Here is an 18,967-nt window from a genome sequence, read left to right as displayed (position 1 = left end):
GATGGTGGATCACATGCATCCTTGCATTAAATGTACTGCTGAATCGAGTCTGTCAAAGGTGCACTTTCTACATGTAGAAGTATACTGTGAGGAAGACTCTCAAGACTAGGATCTTTACGAAGAACACTGATCTGAACAGCTTATTGCACGCCACAAGCTTTCCCGCACAACGGACATTAGATAGTGTAACGTTGAGTCAGTTCATGAGGTATCGGAGGAACATCTTGTCACAAGCAAAGGATAAGATTCAGGTGAATGATCTAAAGGGCACATTGATACAAAGAAAGTATTAATCTTATCTTCTTGATGAAGTAGCGAGGAAAGTAAAACAGATCCCAACAGATGATTTGTTAAAGTCTAAATCTACCAGGTGCTAATCCCTCACTGTTTCATGTCACAACATACTCTGTGCAGAGTCATAAGAATGAGCAGATTGTACAAAAAAACAGGGAAATTCTGAAGTTAGATTCTACTTTGAAAAAGCTATTTCTGGCTCCACCGGTTTTTGCCTACAAAAAAAGCTTGTCATTGAGGAATCTGCTGGTTCAGGCAGAATACAAACAGTCACACTTAACAAAGAGTATGCATACGGGAACACAACCGTGCCACAATTGTCAGCATTGTGGCAATATCATAAAAGGTAACTCCATCCAGCACCTGTATTCAGGAAAAAAGATCTACCTGCAGCACTCAAGTACTTGTTACTCGTCCAACGTGGTATATGACTTAAAATGCACATGCAGCCTTTATTAAGTAGGAATTACAACACGTAAAGCCAAGACTCATTGGACTGGGCACAAGTCTAACATTAGGCTACAAAATCAGAAGTCTCCTATGGCTATTCAATTCCCAGAGGCTAAACATAACATTGCACAACTGAAGTGTGATTTTGGAAAGGGTGATTGTCCCCAGGAGAGGGAGAAAGAGATTACTTCAACAAAGAGAAATAGCGTGGATTGAGATGTGAGAATAGCTAGCTCCAAAGGGGATGAATTCTGAGTAGGACCACTCATGTTTTTTGTAATTTGGTATAAAATGTATTAGCTAGGAGACACATGACCCAGGGATCGACAGTGTAAATTTGATGTCCATTGGTTATACATTACTGATTGTGGATTGAGAACAGACTCGTATTCTGGCAGGAGGATGTTATGTCATTAGATGTACAAGGATGTGATGAATACGAAATAAATAATTACTTTGACGATTTGTTACACAATCCAGATATAGTTTTTATTTTTTTGTTTATTTGTTTTGGTTTATTATAAACCTTTACAAAAATCATTAAAATACATTTTTCAATAACAAATTCACATTTACATACAGTATTTGCTAAAAAAAACATACTTTTCACATCAATTTACATAAAAACCAGTACAATTTCATGACATTACTTAAAAAAAGATAACCAAAATTAAAAAGGTATCAGTTCAAATCGCAGATATTTGAGAAAAGCTGTTACACAATATTTAAAGTTGTTGTATTCCTGTGCAATATTCGATACCATAATTGTTCCCTGTTAACCGAACATGTTGACTTAACAAATTGTGAAAAATACAGAATGCTTTGGGCAGATAAATCTGAGCAGATAAGTATAATGTTTTTCTATGTTTCATCAATACCCTCAATTTTACAGAATCTACACCAGTTCCTTACTTCAAAAGGCTGACTTCTGATATTGATTATCTGGTTAGTATGCATCACATTCATCCTAAATCGCATATAATCATTGTGAATTCTCCTGCTTGGGTACTTCAACAAATATCCCTCCATTACAGGGAACAATTTGCAAAAGGAATAAACCTGATAATATAATTTTAACTCAAGTATTGTAATCATGTTATATTGCCAATCATTACCTCTCAGTATTTTATTTTTATTTAAACAGGATTGTTTAACAGGATTGTTCATCAATGTGATAGCAGACATCCCCAATTTTTGCAGTAAGTCCTCAGCATCAATTTTCAATTTATTTATGAACTCACATGACATTTCAGTTTCAGCAATAGCATATAGATCCTTATGTCTATTGATTATGCATTTCCTCCATAATAATAGTCTTCTCCACAATACAACAGATTTTAAAGATTGTAGACCAAATTCATATCGAATAAGTTCAATTGGAACATATTTGGGAAGAAAAAACAGAATTCCTCTCTATATTATACCCTCCAACACCTTAAGATAGTCCATAAACTGTGAAGCAAAGAATTCCAAGCCGTATTCTACCCATGGCAGGACTTTCATTATATAGAATTCTCTCAACGGCTTCATGGACAATTTTCTGTATTTTTCTCTCTATCAAGCGCATTTGCTGTAGTGCTGTTTCAGCTTTAGACTTCAATTGATTTTTGATCAGAGCTATCGAGCCTGTTCCTGAGAAATGATAACTCAGATTTTTAAGGCACTTTGACATTTAATATATTTTCCTTCACAATACCATGTATAAGACATTTGACTCTTATTTGGTTTGCCCATACGTATAATGATGGTTTTCGTAGGGTTCATTTTTAAGTGCAACTCACTTACGAATATCTAAAATTCCTTAATCAGGCGTTGTAGACCAACCTTGGTGTTGTCTAAAAGCAAAAAATCATCTGCATAGGCAATTCAGCCAATGCGGATATCACTCAATTTCAGTGAGACTAAACCTTTATTTGCCAAAGCTCTTCCTGCACCACTTACATAAAGATTAAATAAAGTAGGAGCTAACATACAGCCTTGTTTTAGGCCATTGATAATAACTCTCTCATTTGACAACAGTCCCTCTGAATTTAGGCAAACCTTTAGTCTTTTATCAGAGTATAAGGCTATAACTATCTCCAACAGATGTTTCGGCATGCCCAAATCATGAAACTTTCTCCATAGAGTAGGACGATTCACCAGATCGAATGCCATGCTGAGATCCATTGAAGCAACAAAAATCGGCCTCTCCCCCTTTCGCATTGCTTTGTTTTGCATACAATGCAGAATCAAGCCTGTGCCCATATTTTTCTCAAAGCCAATTTGTTTAAGGTTCAATATTTGATTTGTAGTAATCCATTTCTGGATATCGGCTAAGACCAGCGAAGCAAATATTTTTGAGTCGGGGTCCGCAATTGCAATAGGTCGGTAGCTGTTAGGGCTTGAGCTTAAGCCTTTTTTAAAGATTGGACTCTCCAAGATTGCGGTATACTCTTTGCTTTCAAAACCTCTGCTAGGCAGAATCCTGTGCAGTTGATATGATATGATATGATATGGTATTTGTAACGCGCCTATACACAAGTGTTTCAAGGCGCGACGAGGCAGGGAGGGAGGGAAACAAGGGGAAGACAGACAAACGATCCTACTAGGCCAGGTGTCATTCAGATCGCGATCCGTTAGAGAGCACTACAGAAGATTAAGACTACAGGTGAGAGCAATAAATCCCCTTTGGTATCAGTCTGTACCACAAAGATTTAGTTGGTAGCTGTGGCTGAGCAGTCAGACTTATCTCAAGAGGGAGATGAGCAGTATTCAGGGTTTACACAATAGGCCTACAGTACTATGGCATAAGGAAACACTGACCAAAGCTTTGTATTAAAAATTAGATATATATTTATTTTATACACTTCTAGTTAAACACATCTATCACAGTTCTTAAACCAAGTTAAATTTCGTCAAAGAAAGTATACACAACTCCCTGGTTAAATTGTAGACAAGTTTGAGCAAGAGTGAAAACTGAGCAAAACAGCACAGTGTAAACCAAACACAAATGGCGCTCTACCACTTTCTCACAAGGGAGGGAAAGCACAAGTTATACAGAAATATCTTCTTACACACCCTAGCAACACTTTCTATAAGTTTGCAAAGCAGATTAAGCAAGGAAGTACATCAGAATAGGAAATACTGAAATGAAAACTGAGCAAAATGGCATTTCACAAGGTTTAAAAGTGGGAAGGAAAGGGTGGTTATAAGAAGTAGGTGCACCAACGCATTTCTAGCTGAGAAGCAATCTAGAGAAGGCAGTTCCAACAAATTTAGCCAGAGTCAGTAGGCCTGTGCCAGAGTCAGTGGTACAGGGCAAGGGCCCAGGAGCAAAATGTTCTTGTAGCTGCAGTCAAGTCTTTGGTTAACGATTTGAAAAGGTGGATGCAGAAGTTAAAAGACAATGTTAAGAGAGAGGGGCGGCCAACCCAACAGGTAGGTAGAGGATTTAAAACACCTTTAGGGCTACTGCGAAGAAAGGGCAGCCTGGCGGAACAATGTACCTTTAAAATGAAGAAGTGGCTCCTGCGGTGGCGGTTGTTCCTGGTAGTTCCTGCAGTTTGGGGGATCCAACAGAGGAAGAGAGGCTCTCGTCGTGGAGGAAGGTTGGAGTTACTGCACTACCCAGGAATGAAACCAGCCGCGGTGTTGCCCGACGAATAAAAGGTACGCTCCTTTAAATTGCGGTCCGGGTGGACGGGTGCCTGGCTATCCGGTCTTCAGGTACTGGGTACTGGTGATTCGACCAAGGCAGGTCCGGGAAGGCGATTGGCAAACTGGTTGGTCCCACAAACTCAAGGGAAGAAGGCTCTTGCAGATGAAGATCTTCTCTCGTCGTGTGGAGAAGAGTGGTGAGACGCTGCAGCAGGGCTTCACCGGTGGTTCAGTCATTGCAGATGTCTTTGGCTTTTCTCCTCTTCGGCTTCTTAGTTCCAGTGGCGACGTCTTGCTCTTCCAGTCCTCAGGACCCTGCTTTATGCAAAAAGATCCCCATTCATACAGCCTAGCTGTCACTCACATAGTGGAGTGGTCATCTTGGCGGGAGACCCTCCAGTCTATCAGGATAGAGTGAGACATGGGTTGCTGAGGCAACCCTGTCCAGGGGTCCTATTGCCCCTCCCACACAATGGACCCACCCCAGACTCAGTGGCACCGAAAGGAGGGCTTCTAGGCAAAAGCCTGCCAAAAGGACGAACAAAGGATCCCCGACCTGGGTTAGGATTTTAGAGAAAGACACGAGAATGAAGTTATATTAAAGTTCTGGCAAATAAAACCTATTGGAGTAAAGTTAATATTAAAATACACCGGCGGTACGTTAGAGGCTGTCAGAAAATGTGGTAGCCTCGAACAATGGGAAAATCCCATAGGAAAATATTTGCGGTCGAATATTTACGGTAGTAACCACTGCCACCAGCCAGAAACCTTTGAGAGAGGGACTGTACGGTACCCTCTCGAAAATGAACATAAGGGAAAAACTATTAACCCTTCCCAGTACTTACATAGTAATATGGGTTGTACTGGTTTAGTTCACAAAAATGGACTAGTAAAGTCAATGGGGACTTTAGATGCCCTGGGAGACAGTAGTCAGTCCCAGGGTATGGAGTCTATGTTTGGGGGTCGCTACGACACCCCTGTGTCACTGCACGGAGGGTGCCGTGTAACACATGTGAATAAAGATGGTTCCTATGGAGGGGAGAGAAACTCCATAGGCATTAAACACAAAAATAGCCTAGAACACACATAGCAAAAATGCCTAAGAGTGGGAAAAAGAGTCTCACTCTTAGCAGGAGAAAAAAACAAACCCTTCAAATCCAGCAAAGCTGCTGGGGGACTCTATAGGTAAGGGAAATTAGCCATAAGATGAGAATTCTCCCTAACAACATCCTTGAAAAGAATACATAGTACTCTAGTCAAATATAGCGGATTGAACTTCAATACTTTGTTGGACAAATTGTTCGGGCCAGGAGCGCCTGAATTTTTTTATCTCACAATTAGTCTGGACACCGTATCAACTGAATTGCCCAATGACCATTCCAGTTTATCCTCAAAAACAATCTTCGAGATCTTAGCAGTGCATCCGTATATGCTGGCAAACTGTCCCAACCAGACCCCTTCCGGAATTGGATTTAGACTCAAGTCTTTCTGGGTTTGTTCTAAGCTGTTCATAAGGTTCAAAAAATTTGAAGAGTTATAACCCTTCAACGAGTTCGACATAATTTCTCCACCCAGCTGGGACCTTCTTCCTCTATGACTAATCAGCAGGTTCTTATAGTGTTCTTTGATTTTTTTTAATCAAATTCAGTATATGAGGGTCATGATTCCCCCTTTCCTGAAGTAGCCGTAACTCATTCCGCATAGCTACTTTCTGTTCATGTACCTCCATACTACTATTGTGTCTATATGCTTTCTTAGAGATCTTTCTTTCAGCCATATTTCCTTCGATCCCCTGAATAGTTTTAACAATATACAAAGCGGAATTCATAACCGAATATCGCTGCATACGTTGTGCTAGAGGAGACATGTCATATTCTTGAATCATGATAGATGTAAACCTAACAGTTTTGTTGTGCATCCATTTAATTCTATTACCTTTGGGATTTAACAAGACACCTTCCTTATAATAACTAGGACTGACAGTTGAGGTGTTTACCTCTAAATCAATCGATAACATACTATGATCACTCAAGGAAGAGTCTATTACCATGAAGGTCGACAAGCATTTGCTTAGTTCACCAGAAAGAAAAATATAATCAATTACAGAGGCAGTGCCCCTAGCTTTCCAAGTGTGTTGCTAATTGTGATCCAATTCAAGACCCCAAGAATCCCCAAAATGTAACCATAGTGCACCTCTGAGTTTAGAGTTCCCACCTTTTAGAGTGCTAGTAGTGGTATTGGTTCTTAAAACAACGCCCACAATCCGGTCAACAGAGCAGTCCGCATTCAGATCCCCCGCTATAATAATTTGTCCCCCTTCATTGGCATAAAGCCACGAGTCAATCCTCATCCCCAGGTTGTTAAATTCAATCTCAAGCTGGAGATCGGAGTGCTCCATTGGGTTCCAATATATATTGGCAATTAACAAAACTTCCACCAAGAGCCCCAACTCTAAAGGTTACTATTAACATGGATTGCAAAACAGACCATTCATCCTTTTTTTCAATTTGTGTTGATTTGTTGTAAACCAGCAGTAAACCTCCCTTTGGTCGACCCTTAGCACCTCTAGATGCACAAATTTCAACCGTGTGGAAGCCTTCCAAACACAACTTGCTTCGAGCCCACATCTCCTTTAGTAGTACAAACTCAAATGTTGAGAGCTCATTCATCAATCTCTCATTATTCATTAAATGGTAACACCCACGAGAATTCCAGCATACCAGCTTTAATTTTGTCAGTGTGCTATCGAGGTTTCCCTAGCTGTTTTAGAGTATTAATCGAATGCCAGTTTTCTTAAATCATAATCCATTTTCACATTCCCAATATAGTTCTGTATACCCACATCTTCCTTGGTGTGACCCTGCAGATCTTGATTTCTGTCAATAGGTATTGCTTGCACCTTCTCTTTTGTATGTTGACTTGCCGCCAGTACCTTTTGTACAATACCTGTCACTGCTTCTTCATTTAGATTTGTATAGACTTGATCCTTGTCGCTTAGCTCGTTAATATTATTAGGATCCACATTTTGTTGCCTAGTAAGATCAATAGAGGGTTCAAGTTCTGAGGCACAACTAACATTTGTCAAGAGATTACTGTTACCTTTACTCAAGTCCTTATGACCTAAACCAGTATTAACTGATTGAGTCATAACTCTCCTTTTCAGAATAATTGGATTTAAAGTAGTAGTTATTAATTGAGCTTTCTTATCCACCATCTTCAAATCTGTGCAGATCTTTTTGTTATCGAAGAACCCGTTGCTATCATTCACACATGAAGGGGTTCCGATCCTAGGAATGGCTGTCGCATTTTTGAAAATCTCAAAAATGTCATTTAATCCATGTTCTAGGGTTTTCAGTTGCATTTCATTCTTATAGGGATTTTTTTTCTTTTTCATTACATCGGACAAGGTTTCATCGCCTACTTTGGGTAGCCTGATCACTTTAATGTATAGAGTTGGGGCACACCGCCAACCTCTCAATTACCTTTTTAGATTTTTGTGTGAGAGTGTCTGACATATCTATTTGCCTGCTATCCTCCTCAATTGTATTTTTAAAGTCCTTATCCCTAAGAAATTTCCTAGAGGATTTATTCACTTTATTAAGTGCAGACATTTTTTTCTGTTTTGAGAGTTTTTTTTCTTGTTTTTTAGTTAATTTAATTATAAAATTGACAGACTCATCCGGCAGCACCATCGGATGTGCCCCCACCATATCATCTTTCAAAGCCCTTCCCAAGTGGGCCTCATCATTAGTTGTCGCACCGGTCATGCAGTCCCCTGGCGTAGGCTCAGTGATCACAATTACTTTGCCCAGCCCTAGAGACGGTATTATAGACTTTGTTGTTGCTTCCTTCAGCTTCTTATCAACATTAGAAGCTTGTTTCCCCCGCTCGATGTTCACCAACACTGCCTGAAGTGCTTCACCTATTTTAGTGGGTAACAGGCCAAATTCAATTGAAACCCTATTAAGCATATCAGTTTGTTTACGCAGTTCAAAGAGGATTAATCTGTTGAATATGCCCAACATAGTTGTCAAATCCGACCCCCTTTTGCTACCATTCGCATTGTCTGACGACTTTTCGCTACCATTCACATTATCAGCAAAAATATCAGTATTTGCCTCTGAATACAGGTCTTCGGTAAGGAAGATTTGTGGTGTTATCAATAAAAGAGTCACCTGGGCTAAAACTGTTTCCAGGTCTCACTCCCAGTAGCGGAGGACTGCATTTGGATTTATCCTTCGATATTGCCACTGGCAAGTCCTCCATAAACAAAGGTTGGGAATTATCCACACTGCCTATTGAATTACATTCAGTAGTTTTTAGAACATGTGAGCAAGCCTGAGCGCATTGCAGGAGTTCTGCCTCATCTGCACCAGGTGAAGGAAGCGACAGCGCAACTGCACGCACCAGATTTGCTAATCGTGTGTTGACCGCAGCAAAAAAGTCTGCACCTGGCTCCTTCCTAATTGGAGGGATTTTATTTCTCTTCATGGTCATTTCGTAAGGCAAGAAATATAGTTGTAGTAATGTGTAAATGAAATCACTCAGAAGAAAATAAGTAATAAATGCTTATTCAATGGGTCCGCCTTTCACAAAGCAACAAACAGAATTAACTCAAAAAATATATTCACCACGTTATGATGCCAGTATAGTAGGAGTCCATCCATGGCCCCGCAAGACCCGAACAGCAAAACATTTTCCCACTTGCGGTCCACTTCGGGTGCGCGCGCGGGTGCGTGAGCCAGCAGAAGTTGTAGACTGCTGGGAGGCAGGGGGCGGGGCCATTGAGGCAAATTGGAAACGCTGCAAGCCAAGAAAGGCAAAGTAAATGTAAGAATAGAGAAAGGCAGCAGCAAAGTCCAACTAAAGTCCAGTGACAACATGCCACAATAAAGGGCAATAATTACTTGAAACAAAGTCCTTGGCAGTTTCACCACGTTTGTAACCAGTCACTCTTCCTCTTGGGGATGGCAGTCCAACGAGGAAAGAGGAACACCAGCGAGTCCAGCAAAACAGCTCCCACTGGCGGTCCACCTAGGGTGTGCGCGCGGGTGCGCGAGCCCGCAGAAGTTGTAGAATGCTGGGAGGCAGGGGGCAGGGCCAATGAGGCAAATTGGAAACGTTGAAACAAAGTCCTTGTCAGTTTCGCCATGTTTGTAACCAGTCACTCTTCCTCTTGGGGACGGCAGTCCAACGAGGAAAGAGGAACACCAGCAAGTCCAGCAAAACAGCTCCCACTTGCGGTCCACAATCCAGATATATTGTGAACAGCTCTGTATGCTGGGAGTCTGAAGAACTCAGTACTTACTTTGTTTCCTTTGATTTCATATGTGATCTAGAATGTGAGGACATGTATCTTTCATACAGTAAATGCCAGAAGGAATAGGATGGTTACAACAATAGGTAAAATGCTTGGCTCTGGGGAATTAGATCCCATGTGGGCTACAACTGATTGATATATTTGTCCTGTTAGAGACTCCCTTACCAAAGCGGTAGACAATAAGGCACAGTGAGTCACTGGAGACAGAACTCGTTTGTGTTCTGGATGCAGAGATGAATGATGATAGCATTGCAAAATGGCTGCTTGGCGCCAATAGCAGCAGCTCCACTGGCAACGGAGTGTTGCCGTAATAGCAGCAGCATCATTCAGTTGACTCGTGAAAAGATTATACTAGTCTGAGAACTGGATGCCCCGTAGCCCGTGTGGGCTAAAACAACATAAACATTACAAGATACAATACCTGAGTAATTTTAAGGTCCGTATTTCATGATGAGGTACCCTTTGAGTAAAACCTGGGGTTTTGGTACGCAATCATCCTGAGGCTGGAATTATTTAACAGAGGGAGATATGGGCCATGATTGTGACCTGGCTATGTGTGGAGTAGAGATTTAAGGTCAAGGGAGGCAATTGAGAGTGAACAATGGAGTGTCCAGCATAGGAAAAAGCATTCACCCAAAGACTAAGATGGTCACAATGCGCGAGGTAGAGCAGCCTTTTCCTTATGGGCTGTTGCCATGGCAGAGTCTGCATCTTATTGCAGATTCGGGGGGTGTCCGGTCAAAGGATCGAATGCAATAGGGTCGAGTCAATAGGACCTAAAACAAAAGGGTCACATTTTTATTTTATTTTTTGTATTTTTTTGGGGGTTTCCATATAGGAAAAAAGGTGGTTTTTACACCAAAAACAGAGGTTTGGGGGGATCCCCCAAAAAATAAATAAATAAATAAATTCGACCCTTTTGTTTTCGGCCCTTTTGATTAGATCCTTTGACCTACAACCGATGCGGGGCACCCGACTGGTTTACCAGTCTAAAGCCCTGGTGTCCGTGTGCATTACGCATCAGAAAGAAGTGAGTATACCCATACTGGGCCCACTTTTGGGCTCATTACTTTAGCCCAAGACCAAGTGCGGTCGGGACTGCACTGGCGGCTCTGCTTGTTTATACAGGTCGCTGTGGTTGCAGCGCTCAGTCTCGTGGGCACTAGAACACATGTAACAATTCCCTGACCAATGTGATAGTCGGGTAAGATGCGCTTAGGCTACATAGTTGCGCTTTTCTATAGACCCAAGGATATGACATGGAATGATTCCAATATCTATTTGGTCTTAGTCAAAGGGGAAGTGGAGTGATGTGGACATGAATTAGAGGTTAGTGAGGTGCACAGAATTTGGAATCAAATTATTAATTGTACTTTATAATGTGAATGAGGAATTGTAATAATTGTTTTTGTTTTATCTTGTAGAACATTGTAACATTGGGATTGGTAACATGACATTGAAAACCGACAGTGATTTAGCGTCTGAAGAAGGATACATTGGTATACGAAATGTGTCAGTGTCAGGCAACAATATTTTGTCAAAGAACATTGACCACACTGTCCTGCTAGAGAGTGGTAGATATATATATATATATATATATATATATATATATATATATATATATATATATATATATATATATATATATATATATATATATATATTTTGAACAAAAAGGAGGAAAGATGAACCGCACTCCCGCAGGCCAGGCATAGATTGCAAAACTCCAAAATTCTGGATGTAAACAAAAAAACCACGCCGTGTATATAATAAATGCAACAAAACACAGACAAACAGAGACAGGACGCCATGGTATGCGACCTGCAAACAACGCGTTTCGCGCTACACCGAGCGCTTGATCACGAGGGTCACAAAAATCCAATACATGCCATTGTATTCATATAAAAAACACTGTGTAAGATTGTGGTGACACAAAGAGTTGTACTCTAAATTGAGAAATCCTTTGTGTATTAGAAGTTGATGTATAATGAATGTTATATTTTATGCAATAAAAAACAAAATCAGAATTCCAAAGCTTTTGTGTGAGTGTATTTATCTGATCATTTTAATTACTTTGAAATATAGAGTAAGGGGCTTTTCCCCTGGATAGAGTGCACCCGGGTTACTTTTTGGCAACATGGGATTTTATGGGTTCAATCCCAGCTTTCCCATTTGGCCAATTATATTATCCTGGTAAAATCATTATATTATGTTTGATGTGTGGGAGAGGTTCCTGGGGTCTGGGTTTCTAACAAACCACAAACATAACTGAAAAGTAATGTCAACAATGTCTATTACATATTCTTGAGAATGTGTGGGAGGAGGAGAGATTGGTATTGAGTTGGTATTGAGTTTACTTGTTCTGGAGGTTGGGGTTGCTGCACTGTGATCATGGACCACTGCACTATGGGCCAGCAAATTGTATTTGCCTCCCAGGCCAAATGTTACCAGCCCTCCCCTGATCCCACCCCTACACTTCAAAGTTCTTCCCACTGTACTTGATAACCCTAGAGATTTAGGCAGAAGACTACTGCTTTCTAAGTAGATCTACTGCCTACAGATTGTATTAACAGACCCTACCACTTTTTTTTATAAATAATATATTAACTCATAAGTGGAAATATGGGTACTCCAAATGTTTGTTTGAATGGTCTGACGTGTTTAGTGTACCAACTGGGGAGGCGGGTGGGCAGCTTGCCCCTATACAGGTTTCATTGTGGAGAGATTCAGAACATTTTGAAACAGTCTCGGATTGTTTCCCAGCTGCTGCCTCCACGAGAGCTATCACGAGGGCCTTGTGGGTGGTAGAAAGTGTTCCAATCGCTCATCCCACTGTGTTCCTGAGCAGCAAATTCTTCACAATGTATGCAATGCCCTGCTGTTGGGCAGCGGTTCAATAAACACCTGCAGCCTCCCACCCACCAAAATTCTGGGCCCTTGCTGAAGGGACCTGCTCATCTTCTGAGCTGCCATGAGCAGGACAAACATGCAGATGATTAACAGTGTTACTGTATCTTCAGAAAGGCTTCACAATTATATTGGTAAAGACATATCTCTTGTTAGCAGTGCCTTTTGTTCAGGCAAAGTTTTGGGCAGGATGCACTGAGATGGGACATTTCCAACTCCACACAGCTCCAGTTACCTCCTGATGCCTGCTAGCTTGACATGCTCGAAAAAGGGTTTGCTTGTGCGTGGATAGTCAATTTTTCTTAATGTCAAACATAACAAACTTGAAGTTTAATCTTTAATCTTTTGCACTGGTGACCTTATGACATAATTTCCTTTTGTGTGTCTTAAAATGCTGAAAGCTGAGTGATGTAAAAGAGAAGGTTTTTAAGGTGTTCATTAAAGTTCATTCTAGGAATTGTAACTTTCCACTCAGGATGTGGAAGCTTGTTGTCTGGTTGCTTTACTCTGTGATTTGTGTCTTTTTCAAGTACATACTGAAGGACAGTGTTATTGCTGTCTTTGACAAGCCTAAATTGTAAAGTGAGTTACAGTCTTCGCTTCACTGCTTAACCAAAGTATGTGCTCCCGGGCAAATTATTTAATCTGGCTGTTACTTATAGGCAAAAATTGGGTCCTCAGCAGTGATTAACTTTAAACTATTTTTTTTAAAGAAAGACTCTTACAATGGGACAGATTTAATGATTATACAGAAATTATGTTCACTCGTGCTCCTCTGTTAGAGGCCCGCACAGTTGTGACCTAGAATTGCATCATTATTGCACTGGCCCTCCCTGTGTTCAACACTACATGATTTGACAGCCATATATATATAGACTCACCAGCTAGTCAGTGCATCAGAGTTAATAGTATGACTGACTGCGGCAGAACCAAGATGAATTTCCTCCAATGTTGTTGTCGGTCACCAAAGTTGCATGGGCCTCCCAGAGTACTGTCCTGTAGGAGAATGAGTGAGATTATTTGATATGCCTGGTTATGCTATGGTATTGAGTCTTGTATAGCCCACATGTAGTTTCCACAGTTTCGTGGGGCTTCATTGTCTGCAAGAGGCGGGTTAGAAGGTCTGAGCAAGGGGAGCAGAGCAACGTTGCTTTGTTGCAATGTCAATGTGTGCAGAACTGAAAAGAAAGAGCCCTCTGAGATGTATATTTTTTTATGTATTTTGTGAGTTCTCTAGAGGTGTGATTAATGTGCGCTCCAGTTGCTAATGTCAATTGGTTGGGTCCTTGTCTGTGGTGTCGGTCTGAGTGGTGTTTAAGGAATTTGTAGAGTTGTATTGGTCTATCTCTGGTGTGTTAGTGTGGTGTTTAGGGGAATCTGTTGCAGACACATGTGTTTAGGTAGTGTAAACTCTATTGCATAACCCATGTATAGGTACTGGAATCATGTTTCAAGATGTGTTGTTGGTTAGGGTTGGAGGTATAATTATTTGAGGTGGTTATTGTTACCATGCTTTGCCCAACCAACAGAACTGGAGGCAACCTTTTTCACTTTGGAAACAGCACAGTTGGTTGGATTTGTTTGTTCATATCCATGGCAAACTTTCTTTGTCCAGGTTGCATGCCATGGATTACCCTTATTATGTGATGTATGGGTAAATGATGCTACGTCAGGTGACACTATGCTATGGCACCCATTCAGAGGCTCACACGTTCAAGCAGAACCTGCTTGAAAGCGAGGCAATGCTGGGATATATTGTTGAGACAGGCTTCATGGATTTTCATTGTCTACAACCAGCATCAACGCGCGCTGAAAAATGCTCCTGTGGACTGTTAGTGGCGTGCCATGTTTCATGTGTGAATTATAGATTGTTACCCAATTTTTCTGAAAATATGTTATGCAAAATATATGCTTTCAACCCATTATTTAAAACACTTTCTAAGGGGACATCCGATCCCCCACCCCCACCCCAAAACCTTACTGGATTCGTTCAGGTGCCCTGGCTCAGGCCAATTCAGGGAAAGCTTTTCTACCCCTTCTCTATTTTACAAATTCACCAGCAGCAACTGCACTAGCCTGTAGTGGTATTGTCAGAGTGGTGCATGCAAGGCCATGAAGGTGACTGCTTCGATCTAGCTCCCGTCTTTGACCACATGTTGTAAGAACAAGGTTCCCCACGAAATACATTGACATTTTCCATTGCTCGCTCCCCAGTCCTGCCGGTCTGAATACTCTGCTGTCTGGAGTGTGTTTAAAATACTGAGGTGTAGGCAGATAAAGAAAAAAGTAAATAAGCATGCAGCTGGCCAATAGAAATGTCATAATGTTGAGTGCTTAACTACATGTTGTCAATCTTGAACATGAGTAAGGAACAGCAAAGTCACTTTGGGGGGAGCATGGTGTGTTTGTCCACATGGTTGTGGCGGTGTGGATGAATGAAACCGATTCGGTAAGAGAGGGCACTGGGATGCTAAGGTGATAAGAAAGCAGCATCAGAGTAGGAGGTGATTAAACTACAAATCCAAGGAGGGCAGGGAATGTATGTGTATGTACAAAAGAAAATGCCGACTGTCAGCTGGTACAGATCCATGAACATTTAAAAAAATAAAAAAACACAACAAAGAATAACTAGTCATTTTCAAATGGTGTCCCGGAGTTGTCCTTTCGAGCCTGCAGGGATTGAAAGCATTTTGGTTGATCAATATGTCATGTGATCTCATTGCGTCAAAGGGCATGTGATGTCATTCCCTGTGTTGTCATCGTTATGCTAATTACACATTTGTATTCTTGAAATATACTAGGGCTTTATGTCAATGAAATGTTGGCAAGTACGCACACTCCTCCTACTTCAAGAAATCATTCAAGTGTTTCTCTCTGATCGAGTAAATGCCCAAAGACCCTGGAAAACACCGTGCAAAAAGGCAGTGAACAGTGGTGCAAGAGGTGTTTCTAATGTTGATGTGATTGTTGCAGTTAAACAGTAGGCAGTGGGCGGTGATGATAGGCCAGAGTGAAGAAAGACTATCCTCACAGTGTTACAGTCTTTGCTGGCTCAGCAAAACCTGCATGAAAGTCCGCAAGTTCCTCTGCACTCAGTAGGGCCTGCAGGGCTGAGTGTGCATTAGAAGGACAGGTTTGGGTTAGGTACAACACAGAGTAAAATGATGCAGAAAGCCGATAGGACATGTGGCACAAACTGCAGCATGAGTAGCTTAGCCAAAAGAGCGGCGGAGACACTTGGCAACGGGGATGGAGGAAGGCCGTTGGGCAAGTCAAGGGGAGGGAAGCATGGGAGTTCGGGACAAGTATGGATGCAGGTAGATACTTCACTAACACGCAATGGGGGAGGAAAAATGGCTCAAACAAGCTAGATGATGGCCTGCATGGAGGTCAGTGAAGCCAGGCATGCATGCGTTTACTACTGAATTCAGCTTATGTTCCCTACTCTCTTCTTACTAGCACATTACAATTAAGTCATAAACCCAGACGGGCTGGGCTTTACGGGCCAGGTAATGCCGGTGTCAGTTTGAAGCCTGAGCGAAAATTGGGGATTGCTGGTAGATGAGGAAAGGGAGCACCGGCCAGAGGTAGCACTTACCTTGACTCCCGGCATGGAAGATGGCAGCCTCCTGCTTCCGAGGGGACTCTGAGTAGGGGATTTACCATGAGATAAAGACCTCGTTCTGAGTCTCCTGATTGGCCGGGAGGCCACCAACCCCTCCCCCCATCCACTGACCCCTGACATAGTGCACGGGGCAGTGACAAAGCCAGGGACACACCATCACATTAGCCAGTCCCACCTTCACAATCTTGCCAGGGTTCTACAAAGCAACTTGCGCATTGGTTAATCCATAAACGAACACGATACTGTCTGACTTGTTGCTAATATTTGATTGCATCCACTAATGTAAAATAGTGCTATAAACAAAACATCAGATTGCGTACACATATTGTCTTACCATAGACTTAACATGCATATTTTATAATTGTCTTTCAGGGTTCCTGCCTGTAAGGGCTTCAGACAATGAACATGGAAACCTTAGGAAACTTGACCCGTTCGACGAACGCCAGCTGCCCCACCATTGACAGTTTCCGGAATCAAGTCTACTCAGCGGCATATTCCACCTTTTGCGTTTTTGGCTTTTTTGGAAATGGATTTGCTCTGCTTATCCTCATCAAAACATACAAAGAAAAAACTGCTTTCCACATATACATGCTGAATCTGGCGATGTCCGATCTCCTTTTCGTTTTCACGCTTCCTCTGAGGGTGGTATACTATGTCTACAATGGCAACTGGTTCTTCGGCGACTTTTTATGCAGGATAACGTCCTTCGCATTCTACGTCAACCTGTACTGCAGCATCTTCATGATGACGGCCATGAGCTTCACGCGCTTCATAGCCATAGTGTTTCCTGTCCTGAACCTAAAGCTGGTGAGCGTGAGAAAGACAAAGTTGGTGTGCACCGGTATATGGATTTTCGTCACTGTGTCGAGTATCCCCTTTTTGTTAACTGGCTCCCATCGGGACATTACCAGTGGTGAAAACAAAACAAAATGTTTTGAACCTCCGCCATCCAAAAAATCATCAACCCTCTTTATTTTGAATTACGTTTCCCTTGTTTTTTACTTTGCAATACCCTTTTGCATTATCCTGGTTTGCTACACGCTGATTATCAAGACGTTGCTGAGCAACCCAATGACCAAGAGGCAGACCCGGAGGAAGGCCGTGTGGATGATTATCATCGTAATGACCGCCTTCTTGGTCTGCTTCCTGCCCTACCATATACAACGCACCGTCCACCTACAGTTCCTGAAGGGAGGCAAGACTTGTGAAGAGGTGGTATTCATGCAGAAACTGGTGGTGATCACGCTGGCCATGGCTGCCTCGAACTGCTGCTTTGACCCAATGCTCTATTTTTTCTCTGGAGAGAACTTTCGTAGGAGGATCTCCACTTTAAGAAAGCATTCAGCATCAAGTGCGAAGCACGCAATCGCAAGGAAGAAATCGTTGATCACAGCTGATCCATCAAATGATGTGTTCGAAGAACAGACCAAGGAAAGCAATGAAAGTTAGGCAGGCATTATGTGTAATGTCCTGCAGGGCATTTAAACGCACTTTTATCTCAGATTAAGAGTAGCATTCAGCTGGGTAGCAGAGTGTGTCTGGAAACAAGGTACAGTCCAGAAAGATAAGCGTAATCGCTTGTTTCTCAGTGACTATGGACGTTTCTGCCAGGGCCTACTTATGGCTGTGCTATGTCGTCGAGAATGGCTGGAAATCCTCTAGGCAAACGGTCACCACAGCTATCCATCTGGGCCAATTGTTTTCGTCTCACTAGCACTTCATCCAAAGCCTCGAAACAGTTGTTACTTGTTTAAATGTATATGTGAGGGGAACTTACGTGCCTACAATGGGAAATAGATATGGGTGTGATCAACCATGTATATGGGACTCTGCTAAGTGCTAAAATCCAATTGAATACTATAAGTTAGTGTAACGTTTGGTTGGCATTCACAAAACAAAGTTTTTTTTTTAGCTGGCCTGTTTGTTGTTAGCTTTTTTCATAAGCTTTCCCTTGTTCCTCGTGGTGCATGAGCAACTTTTACCCATACAGCAATTGGATTTGCATGCATTTTGTTGGTGGATGCCACTGTAAGTCTGTTGCATGCATAGACATGAGCATAGTCTGCTGCATGAAAAGGCATAATCATTTGAGTAGCTCAACCTTGACCTCCTTGAAGAAGAAACAAGATCACTTCATTATGTTATTCCATGAAGCTCCCCGGGTTTTTTATTGTTGTTTCTTGCATTTTAAGTTATGTTTAAAAAATCCGTGTGTGTCAATGGAAATATATTAAGACTTTTATTAAATCTACCTTTTCTTCTAACAACACAAATCACATGAACATGTTCTGTTATCATGGTTTTTATTTGTTTTTTTTGTGATGGCTATGAAGTTGTCCATGTGCTGTACCGTAAATTCCACATCATCTAAACTCAGACCGTTAATGATATAGATGAGTGCCATGTTGTCTACTGTGCCCTTGTTTATCCATTAAGTAGCTTGGCCGAACTCGAGTCTTAAATCTAAAAAGAGATGATGGGAAATGCCGGGAACCACAATCACAAAAAAGTTCATTAGTAAAGACCACAGTGACCAGACAAACTTGATTTTAAGAATAGGAAGAATGTAATTCATAGTTTCATTAAAATATCGAAAGAGCAAAATAAATAATGGTTTAAGTGCCCTTATAGTCAGTCCAAATGTAAAACAGGACATTGGGGTATAGAATTGGTTTGTGAAATTGATCATGTGGGTCTTTGTAGAGGGCCACGTCTCAAGGGCAGTGTGAGTCTAA

At 41.6% G+C, this 18,967-nt stretch overlaps 1 protein-coding gene across 2 annotated transcripts in view; it reads left to right on the top strand.

The window, feature by feature from the left end:
* The window catches only part of CYSLTR1 (cysteinyl leukotriene receptor 1), a 415,907-nt gene extending 397,393 nt beyond the window's left edge, over positions 1-18,514 (top strand). For both annotated transcript variants that reach the window (XM_069612895.1, XM_069612896.1), the window contains exon 3: positions 16,605-18,514. In XM_069612895.1, the coding sequence (XP_069468996.1) occupies positions 16,632-17,681 (1,050 nt within the window). In that variant the 5' untranslated portion in view covers positions 16,605-16,631 and the 3' untranslated portion in view covers positions 17,682-18,514. The remainder of the gene's footprint in view (positions 1-16,604) is intronic.
* The last annotated feature ends 453 nt before the right edge of the window (positions 18,515-18,967 follow it).

This window comes from Ambystoma mexicanum, chromosome 5p, assembly GCF_040938575.1.
Source record: "Ambystoma mexicanum isolate Mex_15411 chromosome 5p, UKY_AmexF1_1, whole genome shotgun sequence".
Lineage (NCBI taxonomy): Eukaryota > Metazoa > Chordata > Amphibia > Caudata > Ambystomatidae > Ambystoma > Ambystoma mexicanum.
Note: the sequence above shows the minus strand (reverse complement) of the source record. Positions and strands in the feature narration are given on the sequence as shown.